This window comes from Pavona decussata, unplaced genomic scaffold (assembly GCF_977016875.1).
Source record: "Pavona decussata unplaced genomic scaffold, jaPavDecu1.1 SCAFFOLD_124, whole genome shotgun sequence".
Lineage (NCBI taxonomy): Eukaryota > Metazoa > Cnidaria > Anthozoa > Scleractinia > Agariciidae > Pavona > Pavona decussata.
This window is the reverse complement of record NW_028145538.1, coordinates 1579944-1603613: the sequence shown is the minus strand read 5'-3', so window position 1 is coordinate 1603613 and position 23670 is coordinate 1579944. Positions and strand designations below refer to the sequence as shown.

General features: G+C 39.0%; 1 protein-coding gene across 1 annotated transcript in view; it reads right to left on the bottom strand.

Annotated features, from left to right (window-relative positions):
* Nucleotides 1–23670, bottom strand: part of LOC146469393 (uncharacterized) — a 53356-nt gene that overhangs the window by 16108 nt on the left and 13578 nt on the right. Inside the window, exons 11-28 of the mRNA XM_085123421.1 lie at nucleotides 23020–23055; nucleotides 22648–22746; nucleotides 21643–21765; nucleotides 20888–20914; nucleotides 19163–19216; nucleotides 18334–18396; nucleotides 17381–17425; nucleotides 16130–16237; nucleotides 15200–15395; nucleotides 14729–14905; nucleotides 13172–13437; nucleotides 11960–12160; nucleotides 10786–10963; nucleotides 9224–9466; nucleotides 6547–6780; nucleotides 4530–4634; nucleotides 2626–2895; nucleotides 885–1055 (exon numbers count right to left, since the gene is read on the bottom strand). Of these exons, the coding sequence (XP_084979547.1) occupies nucleotides 885–1055; nucleotides 2626–2895; nucleotides 4530–4634; nucleotides 6547–6780; nucleotides 9224–9466; nucleotides 10786–10963; nucleotides 11960–12160; nucleotides 13172–13437; nucleotides 14729–14905; nucleotides 15200–15395; nucleotides 16130–16237; nucleotides 17381–17425; nucleotides 18334–18396; nucleotides 19163–19216; nucleotides 20888–20914; nucleotides 21643–21765; nucleotides 22648–22746; nucleotides 23020–23055 (2596 nt within the window). The remainder of the gene's footprint in view (nucleotides 1–884; nucleotides 1056–2625; nucleotides 2896–4529; nucleotides 4635–6546; nucleotides 6781–9223; nucleotides 9467–10785; nucleotides 10964–11959; nucleotides 12161–13171; nucleotides 13438–14728; nucleotides 14906–15199; nucleotides 15396–16129; nucleotides 16238–17380; nucleotides 17426–18333; nucleotides 18397–19162; nucleotides 19217–20887; nucleotides 20915–21642; nucleotides 21766–22647; nucleotides 22747–23019; nucleotides 23056–23670) is intronic.

The window sequence follows — 23670 nt, the reverse complement described above, 5'->3', positions numbered from 1 at the left end:
GTTGTTCAAAGCCTGAGTAAGCTCATCTAGGTTTAAGTGAACTTTGACTTGTTGGAAACTTAAGCAGCAACGACGGCAACGGCATTTGTGCTACGTCGCGATCATTTCAACACGCTCAACTTCTATACAGACATTAAATGGGAGAAGATAAATCTCACACAAGTCCTCTCGAAAGGTCAATTTATCGTGTAACCTCTTTGCACCATTTGGTAAGGAAGCCTTTAATTGGATAAGCAAGTTACAGTAATGTTCGATCTAGCTTCACTTGCATCAAAGAGAGTATTGTTGTGATGGAATCCCAACTTTTCAAGTTTGCTGACATCATATTTCTTATACCTTAAGAAATCTGGAATAGCTAACCTTAGACTAGCCCACTGGAGAGAATAACATTTTAAACTCGTACCGTTTTTAAAACTACAGAAACGGCGAACTTCCTAGGAACCAAATTGGTAGGAGTGGCCTTGAAGTTAAGAAAGAAAATGAAAAATTCACCGTCGTGTGCTCACGTTCTCCAAAAAACCTAGAAGTTGGTCATTTCACGTTGTTGTTTTGCAGAGGGCAGCAAAGAATTGCGAAATATACCAAAATGTGAAACGCACGTGCAGAGCGATTGTTTTAGTTCATTAAACCTATTGTTTTGTGAAGTTGTCGTTTTCGTCGCCGCTGCTTAAGCTCCCTAATAACTTATCTATACGATTTTTGCAAAAACATTTTTGTCACTCAGTTTTAACGTAGACTTTCCTTTGGCACGAGCTTAAAGTTAGCTTTCAAGTTTAACGAACAAGCTGGAAACATTGGTTAACTTTTCATCGTGGATGAGCATTAATCGGTTTTCAAACAACGTGGGCCAGTACAACAGTGTTGAAAGTGCATTAAGTGCCTACCATTTCGTCCGGACTGCCCAGGGGGACCAGGATCTCCCTTATCTCCCTTAGGTCCTGGTATTACTGTGGCATTTGAAAATCCTGGGGCACCAACTTCTCCTTTAACGCCTCTGGAACCTTTAAGTCCTGGAAAGCCATCTCTACCTTGTATGCCAACTTCACCTTTTATACCTTTTAAAGGAAAAAACAGAGATCATCTTTAAAGGGGTACTGTCACTCAAATATTTAACATATAGCTTTTTCTCCAATATGAAATTGTTCGTAGAGCACTCGGGGGAGGGCGGGGGGAAAATATTAATTGGCTTCTCCAATGAAGAACAAACTTTAAACACGTTTTTAGCAATTTCTCCAAAATACGCAGGAGAGAACTGTTGTAATCCATTACCATCTAAGCCATCCGCAGCAGGAGATAACAAATACTAGCTTATGTATACTCGTAGGGTAATTGTTAACATTACTGAATCATTATGTTAGCAATTCCATCGATACAAAATATAATGAAATGTTTTTTGGCTATTCAAAGGCACACTAAAAAATATCGGCGACACTGCCCCTCAGCGTTTTCAGTAGGTTTTCAAGTAGAAGTTGGACCTGTTAAAGTAGACGTTGCAGACACGGAGTCATTGCAGACACATAGTGTCTGCGCAAGGCCCGGAGGGCCTTGCCTTCTAGGGGGGTCTGGGGGCATGCCCCCCCAGAAAATTTTGACGTGTTATACTCTCAGAGATGCATTTTCCTGCATTCTGAAGCACTAAACGGTCAGTTCGAGTCTTGTTGAAAACGTGGCAATTTGTCACTTTATTGGTTATAAAAAAGCTATAATATTTACAGGCTTAAACAGGAAGCAAAACCAAAGGGCCTCAGTACGTCACCCTTCAGAATTTTCATATGGCTCTTGCCTCCACTTGAGAAGATTTTGACTAACGTTTGTCAGTCTCACAAAACACATCATCAGTGCTGAAGATAACAATCGATGACTAACGTAGTTGTTATCAACCTAAACAATAATTTCCTGTATATTTAAAACAACTTTACACGCAAACTTTACGCAAACTCTACGCAAACGCTGAACAAACTCTACTCCAACTTTTCACAAACTGTATGCGAACTCTACACAAACTGTATGCGAACTGTACTCAAACTTTACGCAATCTATACCAACTTTGACCGAACTCTGTGTCACAACTTTAAGTGCGAAATTCATGCCAACTTTACGGCAACTCAATTCACGCGAAGTTCGCCATGTGCTTATAATGAGTACTACATGAAGAACTGGCTAAAAGAAAACGCTGCCCAGCAACTGAGCCTACTCCACGTTCACTCGACGTTCGCTTCGATCGTCGTTCATTCTAGTTTTATGTGATTCTTTCTGCGTAATGTGAGCCAGGCTTGTTTGTTTATTGCTTTATTAACTCATTGGTAGACTAGTAAGTTATTTATCAATCGCTTTATTTATTTTGGGGATTTATCAGAGTGAAAATAGGCGTCGCAAATAGAAAAGCTGCCGCCGCATGCGACGGCCGACGGCTTATTTTGAAAACACTGCCCCTTTAAGGACGATGTCTCCTTTTGCTACAGCGCATGCGTTCTATGGGTGGCGCCTTCTTACACAGGCATATTTTCGCGCGGTTTATAACTACGCAGGTAAAGCAGATCTTACAAAGGGTTGTTGAGATCCAAAACGAAAATTGGGGTAACGACGCCTTTTTCGAGATAAACGAGGTTCAATTTGCAAACTAACCTGGTTCGCCGTTGGGACCCGGGTCACCAGCTGGTCCTTGGCTACCCTGATCACCAGTTGGACCACGCCCTCCTGGAATTCCTGGAAGTCCTTTGTCTCCGATATCTCCTGGTTCACCAGCCTCGCCCTTGATTCCTTGTGTACCATTGGGGCCTGCCTTACCCTCAGGACCTGGGTCTCCCTTATCTCCACGAGGACCGGGTTCACCATCTCGTCCCTTAGGTCCCTGATTGCCTGGTATTCCTGGTTCACCCTTTTGTCCAGGTTGACCTTGATTGAAAACCCAGCAGATATAGTGTTAATGTATGGTGTACAGGTTTGATTGAGCACTCGGAATTTCTTTTTTCCGAGTTTGCTTGTGTCATTACTGAATAATACATTATTCTCATTTGTTCACCAGGCTTAAAATATTACATGACATTTCCTTTCAAATGCTTCTTTACAAGACTAGTGTCTAACTTAGAAAACTATATGGTTTACTTAGGTGCTAGGCGTTTCCACATTAGATATTTATGTTTAGTTATCCGTATTAATGTTTTTAAAACTTTAAATTAACTAAATATTCATATATGTATTAATACTATCTTAAAAGGAAATGTGAAAAATGAAGTTGTTGTTGTTGTTTCATTGCGCATATGCCACTCATTGACATTCAAATCCTAGTTGAACCTAGTTTAATGGCCTAAGCTCCCAAGAGTCTCCTGTAGCTCAGTGGTAGAGCATCCGAACTAGTAATCAGAAGGTCTAAGGTTCGACACCTGATAGGAGCACATGGAATTTCTTTTTCCGAATTTGCCTGTGTCTTCACTGAATAATACATCATTCTCAGGTTTGATTGGGTTTCAAAGCACATTGTTGTCACGTATGGTCTCAAATCTTTCCGAGATTATTAAGACGTTCAAGATGAAAAGGTGCCCAGAATAGCATATCCACAATAAATTCGAATACCGTTCAATTAATAATTCAAAGGTCCATGATCCATGGAAGCAAGTTAATATGAAGATTTAAACGCCATATTTTCAGTCATTTACTATCAGCTAATTCGAACAACATTAGCTCAAATACCCCGCTTACTGCGAACTAACTTTACTTTCCCTTGGCTCAAATTTACCCCGATAACTCAACCTCTGTTTGAAAAATCTTGGTTGGTAAACCTAAGAATGTCAGAACATAGCTCGTTGACACGTTGAAATCTTTAATCGTTATTTATAACGTGATTGTAATGTATAGAAACGTCCTTGACTGAATGTGGGAAAAGAGTAACATACTATGCACCATTGACTGGGCATCTCTCACCGATGTTCTGCGAACATCAATACAATGTAGAACTTTAAAGAAAAATATTTAAACGTTTCTACAATCAATACAGTCATCCGCGTTCTTCAACACATTCATTACGAATTCACAAATTTGATTTTGAGATAAACTCAGATTAAAAAAAAAAAAGCGTTCTGAAAATAAGCCTTCCCAAACATTACCCCCAGCAGATGGTCAGGTTTTAGGCTTTTAACAACCTTCCCTGAAAATAGCTCCTTCAAAAAAAAAATACTTTAGACAATTGCAAGCCAAGAGCTTTTATTAAGAGCCTTTAGGGCAGAGCCGTTTTCAATTGAGTGTCAGAAGTAATTTTCGCGGTTGCTTTGGTTTTACGTTTATTACGCTCTGTGATTGGCTAGCAAAGCTTGCGTCACTTTCTCAACCAATCAGAAAAAGACAACAAGAAATGTGACTTGGCCGCACGCATTTTCCCATGATTGGCACCAGTAACACGTATTTGCTTCAAATTCTGATTTGCTCACGATGCCATTTGCATCTGTTGTGATTGGCCACAGTAATTACTTTGCCTTTGGTTTTAAGGCACTCAGTTGAAAACCTCTCTATACGATAGCACAGTTAAACCTTACCAGGAGGTCCTTGAGTTCCTTTTTCACCTGCTGGTCCAATCACAGCGTCTCCCTTTAATCCCGGTTCACCTTTTGTGCCTTGACGACCAGGCAAACCTGCATCACCTGTGGATTTAAAAGGAATGTGTTGAATGAGTGTCAAAGGGTGGCCTGCTTACTATAAAACTAGTTACAACCAAAGATAAGGGAGTGCTGTCAATGTCACCAGGCTCTCTCTCCTTTGCCAAGTTGGTGATGATGTCATCCGCCCCTGCAAAATCTGCGAGGGTTGCCAGATACTCGTCCCAAGATCCATTCACTCAATCAACGTTGTCCCATACAATCTCGACTCTAAGCGGGTTTCATACGGAAATGCTCACCCGCGCTTAACAAAGATACAAATTAAAGACAAAAATACATATGCAGTGTTCCAGATAAGAGAGGGGTCTCAGGTCAAAAACCCGAGAAACCTGGCTTCCTGACCCGACAAAATGAATGACAAACTTAAGAAGATTTAGAGAAAACCAGAGCTATTGACCCCTCAAAATTCTTCATTGGCTCTCTGATTTTGAAAGTTATCTGGAACACTGCATATGAGCTTACAGTAATTTACAATGGTCGTTACTTATATTTACAATCATTGCCTCTTAATGCTAATAAACTAATGAAACTAATAAAACGCTTTTTTAAATTGAAAAGTCTTAAGGACTGAGTGTTTTTTAAGTTGAACACAATTATGTATTATAGGAGAATCTCCTTAGTGACATTGTTTACTTTCGCCTCATTAGCATATATCAACAATATTCTACAAAGAAATGGACAGCACAAACTAAACGAGCATGCCACACTTGCTTATCAGGGTAAACATCAGAGCGACGGGTTGACTATTCTTGGAGAAATTAGCTTCTGAAAAATGTGGAATTTAAAAAGAATGTACCGCTGGGTGCCAGCCGGCCAAACGTTGTTTGTAAAATCTTGATACTTTGAAAGTTCATTTCTCAAAACGTTTTTAACATAGTTATCATGTTTAAATTTTCAGACTAACTAAGTTTGCCAGGCTCTTTCAATTTATAGAATGCATTTATAGGCAGCAGGTTTTGTCCTTCGTGCTAACATATGCCAATAAGGCTAAACAATCTGCCTATAGTGCAGTGGCCAAACATCCACTACCTGACATGTTCTGACAGAACTATGTGTGCATTTATCATCTTTCTTCAGTTCTAGCTGGTATTATAACCTACGCTCAAGGACAAAAGGGTTTGGACAAACTCGCATTTATGATGTTTTCCTATGCACACAACAGAAACAGGGTATAGCCGAATAGAAAATCTCTGATCCCCAACCCCCACATCATTACAGTGTTGAGCCTGTGTAAGAAAAATGCGAAGAGGACATCAACATTGTATTGGGTGGGGGTTTGGGGAGTATATACGTTGTTAAGGGATACCATGGCTTCTTTGGTCAGGCCACACTGAATTAGCAGTTCAGAGCATACTCTGCAACATTTATCCGAAGCCCTTAAATTGCCACTGTAGTCATCAGTTTTTCAAGTTCAATGAAATGTTGCCACTAAAAAGATCTGTTCATTTAACCCTTTAACCTTCAATCAGCATTGCGTTCTAAAAATAAAATCCTTAACTTTAAGCACGGTGCCTACTTTTGTTACTGCGCATACGTTCTGTGCATCTCACTCAGGATCGAATACAGGGATATTTTAGCGCGGTTTAAAACTATGCGGAAATTGGGAGTAGCCATGCATTTTTTAGAGATAATACCGGTAAAGCTTCAAATTGGAAAAAAATGCCATACATTGCTTTGTATTTTACGGCTTTTTAGAACAGCTGTTTCTTAATTATCTCTAAAAAATGCCCCGCTTCCCCCAGTTTTCTTTCTGAATTCCAATAGCCCTTGCTAAGATCTGCTTTTCTTGCATAGTCATAAACTGTGCAAGAATACTTCTGTATTAGTAGGCACCGTCCTTAACAGACATTTCTTATTACATGTATTAACGTTCGTCGATGGTCAAAACATCACATACCTGTTGTTCCAACTGGACCCACTCTACCTTCTTCACCTGGTTTCCCAGGTAATCCAGTCATGCCACGTTCTCCTTTCTCACCCTTCTCTCCACGTGGCCCATTGTTACCAGGAATTCCATTCATCCCAGTTTCTCCTGGGGGTCCTGGGGGTCCTTTTGGGCCTGGACCACCATCAGCACCAGGAGGGCCAGGCTCGCCTTGTGGACCTTGGTCACCTCTAGGACCTTGATCACCTATTGAAGGACAACATTCACAAGCGTTATATGGAAACTTGCCTTAGGAAAGATGGGTGGATGAATGGATGAATGGAGGGATAGATGAGGACCCACAGAATCAAAATCACCATTTTTACTTTAACACCCCTTGAAGGACAACATTCACAATCGTTTTATGGAAACTTGCCTTAGGAAAGATGGGTGGATGAATGGATGGATAGAGGGATAGATGGGGACCCACTGAATCAAAATCACCAACACTTGACTTTATCACCTGTTGTAGGACAATGTTCACAAGATTTCTAAGAGAAAATGATAGAGGAATGGACACACAGATGAAAGTATGGACGGATGAGAACCCCTGAACCAACATCACCAATAGGACTTTTATCACCCCACTTTTATCAAAAACTTGTGGGTGATCTTCAAAAAAAAATAATAATAATAATAAACTGAAGAATATGAAAATAATGTAGACCTGTCACAAGTCAACTTCTTACATTCTCGATCCCAGAGCTCTTCCCTTTGCTGTATGCCATGAAGGCTCTGGGGTTCAGAATTGGTCGTGAATAAACTTCTTATGGAGTCGAAAGTGACAACAAGCAAAACGTCTTAAAATAACACTTCTTTTCAACTTCTTTGCTTTGGTAGTCGAGCACACTTTGTTGCTTAAATGTGTGAAGAACATTTTGGCCACATCGATATACCATATTAATTAATTTGGATGGAAGAAAACTCACAAAAACAACCCCCTAATTTTTGGCCTCCAAAGATTTGCACAGTTTTTGCACCTCGTCACAGATGTTGTCAACGAGGCCATGCCGCCGACCAATGGAAAACATCATAGGAACTTGCAGGGACTCGTGACAAAAGAAAAACATTGGGAGAAGGGCATAGCGGTCACGTTCTTCCAGATTAGCTTCTGTACGCGTGTATTTTTGTCAGCAAAGGGCAAAACTTAAGAAAAGAGGAGTACCGCATCGTACCTCTCTCGATCCTTCTCCGAACTGTGAAGTTCTTAAAAGCTTTTAAATAAATATAAAAGTTGAAGGTTGATCAAGCCAGCAGCCCTTGCCACTGTCTGCCAGAGTTTTCCTTGTCTCATCGCAAAATTTGCCTTTTTTCCCTTTCTTTTGGAGTCTTGGCTTAGCTTTGGTTTGAGTGTAAGGCCTTTTCCTTTTAGAATGTTTCATGATGGCAAAATTTCTCCCATCTCAATGAGAATTTTTTTTTACAAAAATGAGACCCGAATGTTAACAACAGAAAGAGACACAAGAATAAGCTTCTGGATGAACCCATTTGCCGCAAAAAGATCAGTGGAGAGTTCATATCTTGAGTTGGGACTTCGGTAGTTAAAGTGCCTATAACCCTTAAAAATGTTCTTTTCTTAAAAAAATCTCCATAAATATCTGAATAAAATGCCGCAAAATTATTAATTTTGGTTGAATTCTCGATTTATTATGAGCCTCCAAAGTCCAGGCTTTTCCACCCCACCGCCGAGCATTAGGAGACTGGGAACTAGTGACGTCAAGCAAGTATGTTCCCCGTGGCGTCATCTGGTCAGATCTCAGTCATTCCTTGTTGTGGTGAGAGTAAGGCATACTACTTTAGTGAAAAAAATAACCGTTTATCTGGCCAGTGAAGATATAAGACTTCCTCGTAGAGTTATAATATGGCCTCTGAAGGTGATAATGGGTACGAATGGGACGATTCAGATGGTTAAGTTAGTAAATACGACTTCGAAGTAGAATTAGAAGCGGGATCGCAAAGATTTTAAGATTTCATTTTTCTGCTTTTAGAAGTTGTTAAATTAACAAACGAACTAAAATTTGGCTGAATAAAGATGTTTTCATGTAAAGAAGCCCTGCAAACCTTTAGAGTATCCTTAAGGACAATGTTTGCACAATGCATCAGGTTTTAGTTTAAGAATTGGCTGATGACAGCCCATTTCACAGCATCTTGTTCATCTTTTCGAGGACAATGTTTACAGGGTTAATGTTTTGCTTGTGATAGATCAGACCACCAACATCGCCAATGGCACTATTGTCAACTGCTCAAGGACAACATTTACAGGGTTTACTTCACAAATAAGCTTATAAGGGCCAACCAGTACTTTCCAATGCTACTGTTTGTTTTCAATATTTTAATTATGATTTTTGAAGTATCTTTCCCTGGGCCCAGTTGTTCAAAGCCCAATTAATAATCCTGGATTAACGTGAACTTTGATTCAAGTTTAATCACTGATCAATTACGATTCTTTCAAACTAGATTTTTGTCTCTTAGTTTTGACTTGGAGCTTTCTCTACTCTTAGCTTAAAGCTAGACTTTAAAAACATTCACAATGAGCGCAATTAAAACCTCAGTTAACCTTTAATCATGGATTAGCGTTAATCGGCTTTCGAACAACTAGGCCCTGTTCTCAACGTTGCTATTCTTGGTAGTGATAAGGATAAGACCATACCTATAGGTCCGGCATCACCACGTTCTCCTTGTTCTCCAGGCTCTCCTTTTATCCCTTCCTTCCCAATGCCAGGCTCTCCCTTGTCCCCTTTAGCACCATCAGTTCCATTAGTTCCCCTCTCCCCTGAGGGGCCAGGTTCTCCACTGTCACCCTTCTCTCCTTCTGGCCCAGGATCCCCTTTTTCTCCCTTTTCTCCTTGTGCGAGGTCCCCTATACCCTTTTGTGCTTGAGACCATGATTCACCTTTGGATAGAAAAGAGCCTTGTTATCAAAGTGAGGTGTAGTGCACAGTCATGCTGTCTTTCATATGAAAATCAGTTTCATTCTCATGTAACTAAAATACACAACTTTCATTAAATTATATCGGCTGTCCACCAAGCCTCAGTTTGGACAATAGGTGTAATTAATGTAATTGAGATAATATGGCTCATCATTACAATAAAAGTTTAAAACCCTTGAAGTCTGTGTTTTCACAGAATGTTTGTGGGGGTTAGTGCAATAAAGAGTTCAGAACACGACTCGAATTGCTCGAAAAATTAATTTATAAGCTCAACAAAAAGGTTTCGTTTTCAGGATCGAAAATTTATGTTCAAACACAAGCTTCCAATTCCCTCACGAAATCTTTGTCAAGTGGTGTTGCTCTTTATTTTGCCATACAGACTAGATCTCAGTCTAAAGGGAAGCTAATTCTTCTGTTTGGGTGAAAACTGGGAAAACAAAATCATTGATAGATGTTTGAGTTTTGTTACTTAGGGATCAATTATGATCGGATTGTTTGAAATAAAGCCTTCAATTAAAAAATAACCATCCCAAGGATGACATCTCGTGGTTGTGCAGTCCTTTTTCTTCTTCTTCCTTTTTTTCCCACAGTTTAAGTAATTGGAGCTATATGCATGCTGCAAAATGAACATCTCATCTGTCCATAAAAACCCTGACCACAAGTAACTTTCGTGCAACTCCTCAAAGGACAAAAAAGTTAACGACTCATTCACAGACACTGTTTAGCCAATGGGCATACGAAATTGCATCAAATTTCAACCTTTATACAGGGAAGAAACTTGCTGCAAATACCCAAGAATAACTTTAAACTTACACCAAACTGTACAAACTAACCAAAGTTGCAAAGTAAAAATGTGGAGTACATGTAGGATGATTTGAATTTAAGATTTTGACTTTCTGCCAGATTGGAATTTCAATCACGTTATGTTCAATTTGAATCATTTGTTTGAGACGTTTAATGTTCAGCCCCTCTCTCATCACCATCATCATCATTATCATTTTTCTGATAAAAAGCAAGAATGGTCAGGGGAGGGAAACCAATATGACACTCATTACCCTTTAACACCTAATATCAAAGAACAAATTCTCCTATCTTGTCCCCATACTTTTCTGATAAAAGTACTGTGGAGAGGTTATTATTAAAAATATTGGGAAAATTGACCTTGGGTGATCATACCCTTAATTCTCATAAACTTAAGGGTTGAATAAGCATTGATATTTCAAGGAGAATTTTGATGCTGATCACTGTTAGGGCTTAAAGGGTCAACACTAACTAAAGTTACCTTGAGAACCCTTTACTCCTTCTTGTCCCTTCTCTCCTTTCTCGCCTCGTTCTCCTTTGGGTCCATCGATTCCTTTTGGTCCTACTTTTATTTCACCAGGCTCTCCCTTTCTACCAGGCTGGCCTTTTTCTCCTCTTGGCCCTGGATTACCATTTTGCCCATCAACTCCACTTTCACCCTGCCAAAGTAAAAGGGTTGCTAAAATTCTCACGAATCTACAAAATTTTCACTCGGGAACAACACTAAAATATCCTTGATGATGAAAACAAAACAAGAAAGCCACTGGACTTCGCAACTGAACCCTTGCATCCACCTCACACTACTACCTAAAGGTAAAACAGACACATAACTCAAACTATCAACGCAAGTGATAAAAAGGCAATACTCTGACTACAGTGATGCAATTCTCTGATTGCCGCATTTATTGTCACATTCATTTCTTGTAATATACGAAGAAAAGTGTTTCATCCAATTCCCAACAAGGAGAAGAGCGTTGAAAAACTGAGATGTAGCTAAGATTTTTTTAACCCTTTAACTCCCACGATTGCTAGTGTTAATTCTCCTTACTGACTGCCATACATTCCCTTTAATGTTAATTCTGGGAATATGATGTTACATCAGAAAATATCCAATAGTTGATGATTTTCTTTATTCTCAGTAACGGTCTTCTTGATAATATATTGACAGTGAAACGAACCCATCAATACACCTACATGGAAGACACTCTGGCACGTGATGTACACAAACCTTTATTCCAGGCACTCCCTGGCATCCAGGCCCCAGTTGTTCAAAGGCCAGATAACTTTATCCGCTGGATAAGGCACTATTCGGGGTCTAAAATATACTTCACATTAAACGTTGTCCAAGGTTTTCGTGCACTCCTAAACTAGACTGTGGTTAGAGTGTGCATATTCGCTTGTACACGACGAAATTCTGAAATCTTTGCACAGATTGAAACTGTCGGATAGTGACTTATCCACTGGATAAAGTTATCCGGCCTTTGAACAACTGGGGCCAGGTGGCCCTGGATTCCCTTCACCACCTTTGCTTCCTGCTGGTCCAGGATCACCTAATTTTAAGCCCAAAGTTATGAAACCTTCAAGATTATTTTCCACCAAATGAGCCCATCAATAAACCTACGTGGAAGGCGCCCTGGTACATGATGTGCACAAACCTTTTTTCCAGGCAGGCCCTGGGGTCCAGGTGGCCCTGGATTCCCCTCAGCACCTTTGCTTCCTGCTGGTCCAGGATCACCTCGGAGTCCCTCCTGACCGGGGTCTCCCTTTTGTCCTTTTTCTCCCTCCACTCGGATAACCTCTCCCTTTTCACCTTTTGGTCCAGCTGCTCCAGGGTCTCCACTATCTCCTTTCGTCCCCTAAAAGTTAAAATAGGTAACTTAATATTTAGACATTGTACCATTATTATTGTACATGTATTACCATTATCCTAAATTGTTGGAACCCAGGAGTGATGTCTTAAAAGGGCATTGTCACCTATTTTAGTGTCACTTTGAATAGCCAAAACATACTTGATTCAGTGGAAACATTATAATAATGATCCCACTAGTGCACAGAAACTAGTTTTAGTTATGTTTGGCTGTAGATGGCTAGGATGGAAATGGATTGCAACTTGAAAAAATTTTTTGTGTATTTTACAGAAGTTGCTAAAAACTGATTGCAGTTCAGTTCTTCCTTGGAGAAATCCCTTAATATTGTATTCCCACTGTTCTAAGAGCAATTTTATGATAGTAAAAAGGTTTTTCGTTAAATACAGTAATTCAGCAGTTTTGACCAATACAGCAAAATTGCCATGAGGGTACATCCAGGTGAGTGTGCAAGTGCTGAGAAGGACTGTTTGAGGTGACACTACAGATTAATTATGTTAACGGCAAACAGCAGAAACTGTGACCGTGACCGTGTTTATCCTACGTTTGTTGCTCAGTGTTTTCAGTTCCTCAGTAAAATCGAGAAGTTTTGTGTTAGCATCAAAAGCCAGAATAAATATTTTGCACTATTGTCATCTATGTACTCATTATTTTAAGACAACATAGATGCAAATCTCCCATCTCATTTGCTGTTACCGCAATTCTAAATCTAGAGTATGCCTGTGTCATTTACTGATTAATACGTCATTCTCATTTATTCACCAGGCTTAACATATTCCATCACATTATTTCCATTGCACATAATTATTCCATACATTGACATTCCAATCCTAATAGTATGCAGGATGTTTGTCCCATGAACATTTATCCAAGCTTGAACAAGCATGAACATTAATCCAACATGGCGGCCACAAATAAGCAAGATTCTGGCACTCGCATGCTGCCCAAAAATGCCTGCATTGCAGGCTAGGTTTAACAGTTTAAACAGTATATTACGCTTACTGGATCTCCAGGTCTTCCACTTGGCCCATCACTTCCAGTAGCTCCAGCATCTCCTTCAGGCCCGGCATTACCAGCAGGTCCAACAGCTCCAGCTTCCCCTGGTTCACCATCATTCCCAGTATCTCCCTTAGGTCCTCTCTCAGGTGGTGGACATTCGGCACACTTTTCACCTTGCTCGCCTTTGGTTCCTTCTGGTCCATCTTGTCCTGGTGGACCTGCCGGTCCAGGTTCGCCTTTTTCACCAGGAGGCCCATTTTCACTTTCACCTTATGGAAGCAAACAATTCAAGATACAGTACCGTGCAAATGTAAGTTGACAGTCTCGACTTGAAACTTGATCCTCAAAGCTATCAAGAATCGAGTATCGAGGTTTGAGGCTCGAGTTTGAAGTATTAAGACGCTCAAAGAATTTTTTGAGGAACTCGAAGGCAGATTTCAAGGAAACAATTAATTTCTTGAACCTCAAACAATAAGAGAGAAGAAAAGCGATTTTCGCGTGGCTCTAGTCTCTTCTTAGTTTGGTCAAAAGTTGAAGTAAATCAAATCAGCCGCAGTGAGTCTTCAATTTATCTGTTTTGGCGTGTTTCTTCCTTCTGCGTATTACTTTTAAAACACATCCATTCGTCATTGTTGTGAAATTAAAACATGCTTAAATTTTTCATAACTACACCAATTCTTTTTAATCAAACTTCAAACTCAATGAAGCGAACTAAACTACAAGATTGTGGTATTTTCGTGGAATTTAACACAATCGCTTCTGTGCAATGTGCTGTGCAAACCCTGTTATTACAGACCATTGGGACCACAAAAAGTGTCCTTATTAAGCAAGTTAATTTTAAGGGAAATGTATCGGGTGGTATCAAGAAAACTGTTATTCAGAGAGTTAAAAAAATACAGGCAGGAAATATCCAATGACTGACTGAAAGTCAATGCTTTCAGGAAAATGCTTTAACCTTATCTAGACTCGGGGGTGGGGACGTGGGGTGGTGGGGATTTCTGCCCAATGTGACCTGAATAAGTTATTAAATAAATATTTCAAACACCCTGAAACTTATGCACTTTTCAGCAATTAACAGGAGAACAATTTTATGTGGTTGGTTAGTGCTCATCGACTTTCACGTTACCATGGCAACCAATTTCTGGCAGCCCTTTTTTTCCTGAAAGTGGAAAATCCCTTTTTAAAACAAAGAAAAATTATGTTTCTTACTGTAACTTTTATATTTTAGGATCATATTAGTGTCCCTTTAATGGTTTTAATTGCTTTCGCTTTCATGTGCTTTCATGATGACATAATAACTGTGTCATTTGATGTCATCACTTCCCATTGCAGACCTCAAAGGAGACATTGGACTCATTGTCAAAGTTGTTGTGAAGATAGGGACGGGGGCATGATCCCCAACCCAGTCCCAGAAGTAAAAACAAAATGGTCTACATAGGGTTAGAGAATGTATGACATCCTAGTCACTCAGTTACTATGCATCCAAACTCACATCCTTGGCTAAACAGCAATTGAAACTGCGATAAAAAATTTTGAACGTTCATTTTACTAGTTCATTACCTGCAGGTCCTGGAAATCCCCGCACACCTTTTTCACCAGGTTCTCCTCGTTGACCAGTCTTTCCATCCATACCCTGAGGGCCTCTGATGGAAACACCACGGTTTCCCTTTTCTCCAGCAGGGCCTGGGGGTCCTAGTAAGCCTTGTTTTCCACGTGGTCCCTTCATTCCGGCTTCACCTGCGTACCACAATTAGAACAGAAGAATAAAGTAAACCATTAAATGAACAAATAGTAAACTCACAGACACAATAAAATTTATCAACTTTAGGGCTCTCTCAAAATGAAAACCTTACCTTTAATGGATTCTTTTTTAAATTATTATTACTTTTGCTTATGTTTGGCCATGGTTAACAGTTGATCCTGACTAGCCAGCACTCATGGTTGGCTTGCAGGGATTACCAGCCATTGAGGCTCAAGACACCTCACACCCAACCTCCATTATTTTAGCAATGCGGCTGAAGTTAACCTTACCTGGTAATCCAGGTCCGCCTGGTGGGCCAATAGGCCCAGGGTCACCTATGGATCCTTTTGGTCCAGGTGAGCCTGCAGGACCTTGTTGGCCTTGAATACCCATACTTCCTTTGAATCCTTTCATACCAGGCATGCCCACTGACCCTGGAGCACCTTTAGGTCCACTAGGGCCTGGGGGACCAACTCCGGCCGGACCCTAAATTAGAAAATGAACATTGAGAAAAAAGAACATTCCAAGATCAGGGGCACTTTCCACTTAGCCAATGTTTTACAATGTAAATGGAACTCACTAATCAAAAGGAGATTTCCTGGGGGAGAGGGAAAAAAGACTTCCTTTTACAGCACACCACTTTTTCATTCCAACCACATTACCATTCCTTTTGTACAAAATTTCCATTGCCATTTTGTCATCTTCATTAACCAGCAAGATTTCCAGTTTGCAACTGAAAACAGAGATCTTCATCCAGATGGAAAAAAGCCTTTCCATTTGACATGGAAAGTCTCCAGAATTTCCAACCAAAAATTTTGGCTTCATGGAAAGGGCCCCTAGGCCTCACCACAGAAGGCAACAACAAGAGTCAGGTACTTTTCATTTCACAATTCACATTCAGAATTTCATTCAGATTCTGGGAGCAGGGATGGCACAGTGGTGAGAGCGCTCGCCTCCCACCAATGTGGCCCGGGTTCGATTCCTGGACTGGCCATCATGTGAGTTGAGTTTGTTGTGAGTTATTGTCCCTGCTCCAAGAGGTTTTTCTCTGGCTACTCCGGTTCTCCCCTCTCCTCAAAAACCAACATTTGTAAATTCCAATTTGATCTGAAAAGTGTCCCCAATAAGTGTTTATTTCTTTCCAAGACACTTAAATAAAATGATTTATTTATTATTTATTTATTATTTATCTTGGGAGTGAAATGGTTGATAACACTCACAGGTTCACCCTTTTCGCCTGTTGGGCCTGGTTCACCTTGAGGCCCTGCCTGTCCTATAGCTCCAGCATCTCCTGGTGGTCCTGCATCTCCTTTTACACCAGGATCTCCCTGTAAGCAAGAGGAAGAAAGGTTATGATTCTCTAACAAGAACTAAGCCCACAGCCTTAGGAGCACTGGTTGGCTGCTTTGACCACCACCCATAGATCCTGGCCAAAAATGTTTGGACAGTTTCAAAAAACATTGCACCAAATTTCTCCCTCCCTCCATGGAATGGTTATTTTTTGCGTAATCAGTGTGCATGTTTCTAGTGACTATCAACATTGGTTGGGGAGGGGAGAGAGGTCAAAAGATTTCCCTATAACAGCTCTTGCAATCTTATGGTGCCTGTTAATTAAAACGGAACCAGTTAACATCTATATACTTCATGCGTTATTTTGTCACTTGTCCCAAGAAACATTTGCAGGAAAGTACGTACGTCAAGTTGCCTCATCGCCAAATTTGGTCAAAAGAAAAAGAGTCAGGTAATAACTCCTTTTTGTTATCATTTTTTAAATTTTCTATCTTTTTTTGGTCAACTGGCCACCCTACTTTCTCAAATGAGGGAAGGATGGGAAAGAAAACCTTCTATAGTGATGGGCTTCAAGGCTGTTGCCTAAGAAAAATTTTGAGGAGCCCACAAGGCCAAAAGCCCAGAAATTAGGAGCCCAGGAGTGCTGCTGCATAAAAGTTAGGTGCCCAGAGCATTTTTGTGGGTGCCTCAGACTACCAGGTATCCTGTTGGGCAGCAGCCTTGCACTTTTTCAGGCTTTCTCTTCGTGACTGCTTTAAAAGCTACATATACCTATCAAGGATCATTCAAGGTTTAAATCTTTCACCCCCATTTCAATGTTATGGCAATATTTCCCTCACTCACGTTGATTCATGCACTTATCTTCCACAGGTATTATAATAAAAATCCCAAAATGGCCAGTTCTCAGTTGGCTTGATGGCTTAGATTATATTTGTCTATTTAATATTTATTAGGACACATGTACAGCACCAGTATTGCAGGGTGATGGTACTGAGTAATGCTCAATCCTAAACCTTTTTTTTTAGCATTCTTTCCTAACTGACAAAATTGCTAGCGGAGCTGCAATGGTCTTTCAAGTGTTAAGAGCTACCTCTCAATGCAAGCTGTTCCCATTGTCGTGATAAAAGCTGAAAGACACCACAGCAAGACAAAAGATGCCTGACTTTGATTTTATCTCTTACCCTAATGCCTTGAAATCCTTTTGTTCCTTGGTCACCAGTTTCTCCCTTTAAAACAAAAATATCTCACATTCTGAACATAATTCCTGTGTCCTACTCAACAAGGCTTTCAAGAAACCTAGCCAACCACCAGGGTCCAGTTGTTCAAAGCCCAATTAATTTAAATCCTGGGTTAATGTCAACTTTGATTCAGTTTCATTGCTAATCAGTGAGGACTCTTGAAACAAATTTTGTTCCTCAGTTTTGACGAGGGCTTTTCTTTAACTTTAGCTTAAAATTAGCTTTTAAAAACATTTTAAATGAGTGTGATAAAAACGTTAATTGGCTTTGGAGCAACCGGCCCCAGAGCTCTAGCAAGTACAGTCAACTCCCTTTATTGCAGGCACCCTTGGGACCAAGAGTTAGCTTTTGCCAGGGATCTAGTTGTTGTTCACATTATTGGAATGTCTGTAATAGTGAGATGTCCGCAAGGTGAGAGTTGAGCAAGCCCGTGCTATGAGATAAATTTTAGGGAGCCCTTTGGCCTCCCAACCATGTCAACTAGGAAGCCCAGCCCTCAAAGTTACAGTCCATTTGCGCCACCAGTAATTTTTCTTAGTCACCCAAAGTGAATTCTTAGTCACCTGAGGCGACCGGGCACTGCTAGAGCACACCCTTGGTTGACTGTATTTTGTTGTGAAAAACTGGTGAGATTAGTTAAATCCAGTGAGACAGCAAGTAATACTGGTTGACTTTATAAAACAATTTAAATGCAGCTTTAACTGCAGAAAGTACAGAAACAATTTATTATAACTTTTTTTGAAAATGGCAACTCTGAACTTTCTAATTTTCAAAAGTCACTTCCTTGATGGAAGGGGCTTTTCAGACGTACTTTATTTGTCTAATTTTAAGGTTACATGTATTTCAAAGATTAATGGTAGGTAACACAAGTCAGACTGTAACTGCCGCCAGCCTACCTCCTCGCCCTTTTTGCCTATGTCTCCTTTTGGTCCTGTTGGTCCTTGGATACCATCTGCTCCCTGAAACATAAATGAAAACCAATGAAGCATGGAATCATTTAAATTCTTAAACACTCTGGAGTATATTACATGTAGAGTAACTAACAGTAAGTGGTGTTTATGCTGTACAGGGGTACTTTAATATTTTAACTTTTGTTTCTGTGGATGATATCGTAACTGTAGACTATATTGTTATAACTGTGGTCATCCAAATATGTGATCTGTAAGGCCATTGAGCATTCCTTTGCTGTTGAGTCATTGATTTTCTTAGGGGGTGCTAAAAAGTGATGCAAGTGGTTTTAGCTTTGCAAGGTTGATTGGACGTTTTGAGTCTGTGGATAAAATTCTTAAGTATGACCATTTGAAAGTCATTACTTACATGTACATGTAGTCCTTTAAGGTGGCAATGTTTATTACAATGTACAAGGCAATTTTAATGTTAGACATGTTCATGTGGATGTGCAATCTTTGAAAGTTTCGCGCAAGTAGTGATTCTCCTGTGATGTAGTTACTCAAGACAGTTTTTAAGTAATCTTTGTATGTTGTCCTTCAGCAGCATTTTAAAAAAATAATATTTAAGTTTAAAAGAGGCCTTAAGCTACTGTTGAAATCAAATGTTAAAGTCCAAGCTTTCGGCGATCCCTTGCATCATCAGGGATCTTTGTGCTTTGATGATTATGCCATTGAACAGCGACAAGCTTAAAATTTAACATTTGATTTGAACAGCAGCTTGCCTCGTTTGATCTTTAATATTACAGTTTTTAAGGGGTTACAAAACAGTACTTACAGAGATGCCTTGATCACCTTTTTCGCCTTTTTGGCCTTCTGGACCTGGGGCTCCCTGTGGATAAATAGGAGAAATGAATTACCATTGTGCAAATGTGGCTAACTTTGATATTTTTCTTATTATGTTTTGATTCTTTTACATGATTTTTGTTCACTGCGCCTTGCAATAACATACAGACTCTGAACTTGAACTCCAGCTAACAATTTGCATGTTTTACTGCCGTCAATCATCATTACAGTGACAACCGACTGACCACAAAAAACAGAAACTGACAAAGTAGATCAAAATGTGCCAATCATACCATACGAACACAACCTTTTTGACCCCATTGAACCAAATGTTTTTGTTTTCTAAGAGGGCTGCTGTGGTGATTGATGGCAGCGAAAAGAATAACGCTTGTTTGAATTTTGAAGTTCAGAGTCCGCATGTTATTGAAAGGTGCAGTAATGGTGTTCATGCAGTCTTCACTTAGTTATGTTCGTCCTGTAATTTTAATCTACTTTACAATGAGTGGATCACTAATCCCATGCACTTCTCCTTTACTTAACCCTTTAGCCCTTAAACAGTGATCAGCATCAAATTTCTCCTTGTAATATCAATAACAATTCAACCTCTGAGGTCATGAGAATTAAGGATATGATCACCCAAGGTGAATTTTCTGGATGTTTTAATAATTCTCCACAGTACTTTTGTAAGAAAAGTAATGGGACAGGATAGGAGAATTTGTTCTTTGATATTACAGGTTAAAGGGTTTTAAAAAAATTAAAAATCCTGCCATGTAGGAGGGCATGCAAACACCTAAAAATATTTCTTTCAGCAAATTCTGTATTAATTTTTGTGGACAACAAATTACACCAGTTACAAGATTGTCACTCCTAAGGATAAAAAAGGTCCCTTGTTTTTCCCTGACAACAAACCAACTTTGACTGACTATCCAAGACACATTCTTTGACAACACAAGCCAGGGATGAAGCCACAAAAATCAACTCCTTCATGGATATTTTGAAATCATTACTACCTCAATTGCCAACAAACTATTAAGGATATTGTTTTTAATTGCAAACCTAGGCAGGCACTAGCCTTAACCCTTTCCTGCCCGAGGGAAACGCCAATTTTTTCTAAATCCCTTACTAGGAATTGGGAGACCACATGTGATATACCATTTAAAAGGTACTTTTTGGGGTGTGCTATAAATCACACCAACAGAGATGAAAGAGGTCACATATTAGAGTGAACAAAGTCCAAAAAGAAAGGAGAAAAACTTTGAAAATTTTCCTATTTGTACATTTTGAGTATCCCCCTAAACTATAAAACTTAATGTACAGCTCTCAGTGCATTGCTTATTGAAAGATATCAACTGGACCCTTAATGTACAAAGGAAAAAAATTCCAAAAGTTTGAGGGGTGGTAAATCAAGTCCCATATAGGAGAGGGGGGGGGGGGGGCATGATTTATGCCTTCAATTTGTAGATCTTTCCAAGATCAAATAGCCTGCGAACAGCAGACATATTTCCGATCGTCGCTTCTCTCCCTCCGAAAAAGGGAGAGAAGCGACGATCAGAACTACGTCTGCTGTTCGCACGCTAAAGATCAAAGGGTTAAGATAGAACACAGATTCTGAAGTTTCCTGGCTTGATGCAAAATTCCCTGACTTTTCCCTAATTGTGGCAATCCTGAGTATTAGCGCAGTAGCTAGTTAATTGAATATTGACAACAAACATTTTACCTTCTCTCCCTTGTCACCGGGTGGACCCTGAAAATTAGTGCATATTGTACATTAATTGCTTACTGGTAATATTATTAATATTTGATAAAAAAGTAATGAAACACTAAAATAATGCCTTGATTCATGCAAAGACAAGTTTTGGAACAATTAATATTGCATGCGCCTTACAAAATAAGGAGAAAATGCTGCACCAAACTTTGTGAGGACAAGCCAAAATAAAAACTCAGTGACTTTCCTTTGATTAAAAGAACTTCCCAGGCTTGATGCAATTTTTTAAAGTCTTTTTTCAAGTCTATCTCAGCCTTGACAATAAAACTGTTACCCCTTAAAGGGGCATAATGTGACACAGATTATTATTATTATTTTTTTAAAGTTCTGCACAAAATATTCAACAAAGTATGTTTCCTTAAATATGAAACTGTTCTTAGAACATCAGTCATTGAAAGGAAAGTACGATCAATTTTCAGTGATTTTCCAATACAAATGGGAAGAACTAAAAACAAAGTGGCCAAGTTATTCAAGTTGCAAATCCATTATTATCCTCTCCATCTGCGGCCAAAGAAAATTTATTCAATTAATTTACAGATAAACCTATAAATTAAACTATTTCACTGCAGGCACCTGCATGAAGTTACAGGATACATTGTACAAGAATTTGAAAAAACAATTACAAAAACTAGCATAGGTGACATTGCAGCATTAATTGTGAGAACCCTGTACCCTGTAATTCAGAGCAACAGGGAGTGCAGTCTTACTTTGTACACTGTTGTGGTATTTTGATTTAATTGTCCAACTGAAGCAGGTTTTCCTTTTTCTCCTTTAATGCCCTTGTCTCCTTGTTCTCCTGGTGGTCCTTTAAATGCTATGCCCTGGACTCCCTGTGAGCCGAAACAAATTAAGAAATGCATATTATTATAATAATGGAGTTAACAGCACACAAGACACAATAAAATAATTTAAATTGAATTGCAAAGGACAAGTGGCAAGGAGACCAAAAGGAAACTGGAAAGCTTGTGCATGATTCAGCCTCCCCAATTAAACTAAGTTGATTACAAATAATTAAGTTAGTTACATGGCGTAAGGACTTTAAATAGATTAATTAAGTAATAAGCTAGACAATCAAGTGTTATTCATACTTTTTAATTATTGAATTCTTAAGAGCTTTCTTAAAAGAGCAAATTGAATTAGAGTTGATGATTTTGTTGTTAAGGGAGTTATAAAATTTACAATTATAGGTACTTGGAAAAACAGAAAATTTCTGTACGACAGTAAGGTAGCTACATGTATAAGGCATGAGAGTTTCTAGGATTGGTTGTTTTGAAGGAAAATGACAAAATTTTGGTGGTAAGGACAAGGCCTTGTAAGAATACATGAACTGACCTAATTGTAGCAAGTGGATAACATTCAAATTTAAACTTTTGACAAGAGCACTAGCTTTGTTTAGAGGGGTGCCGAGAGGATGCTATTTATGCATCGGAGTAAGAGGAATTAGCTTTCAAAAACTGAAATTTTTTAAAGAATGTATGGCTAGGTGGCTACACTCTGGTCTAAATGCAAAATCTTACAATATCACCCTTCATGTCTCAAATTTCTATTTGACATACCTTGTTCGAATGTAAAGAAAATAATAAATTTGCCAAGCTCTTTCAATATATGGAGACCATTATTTTATCTATACCTAGTTTTGTTGTATACACTAATGTGTGGCAATGTATGCTAATGAGGCTAAGAATGTAAGACAAAACACGTCAAGGAGTTACCTTTATTCCTTTCGGTCCAGGAAGACCTTGAGTGCCGTTAGCTCCCTTTTGTCCAGCCTCTCCCTGTGGTCCTTGGGGTCCAGGATCTCCACGGGACCCCTAACAAAAAAAAAAAATAATAATAATTTTTATTGGTTAAATTGTGTCACTCTTCAACTGAACTACAGAGAGATTGCCTTTGTATTTTTACCATGTAACTTGTTTAATAGCACATATAATTTTGAATATTTTACATCACATGTGCAAATGGAGTATGGATACAGTACCAACAGGTCGCTTCGTATCTCAGAATGTCTTTTTATTTTGTTGGTCTAGCATATGTGGAATTTATGGGACTAAGTAAGAAAATAAACATATTAAGCAAAGACTCACGGTATCTCCTTGAGGTCCAGGTGGCCCTGGTTCACCCTTAAAAAATATCAGAATTATTGTTAATTGAATATAATTATAATTAATAATTTCAATTTTTATTGTAAAACGATTATATTTAATTAAACATTTAGCAAATATGCTGGATTAACAATAGAATCAAGTTGCCTAATAAAAGGCTAAAAATAAAAGAAATATTATATATTTAATTCATATTCACACGTGGTAACAAATAGTAAGGGAGACAAACATCTTAGCAAGACCTGCACTCAAGTAGTAGTGTTGGATACATGTAAGTAAAATTAATGCCACTTAACTTTTATTGACTGTTCCTGCAGAAAGAAGGTCTTTTTTTTTTAGTTCTCAAAAAAAGTACTCTGAAATATCAAACCAATCGTGGAAAGCAGTCTGTACCTGCACTTGAACTGAATCAAGTGGTATTAATTAAAAGCAGTTATCAATATGTTGCACAAGATTAGCAATAGCCTTGCATTACTTCAATATTAATATTGCTAGAGTTATCAGCATCTAAATTCTCCTTACAGCATCACTACTCCATTTAACATACAGGTCTTGAGAATAAAGGAAGCAATCAGTAAGGATGAATCATCTGATGTCCAAACAAATTCTCCTTACTAGTACTATAGGAAACAT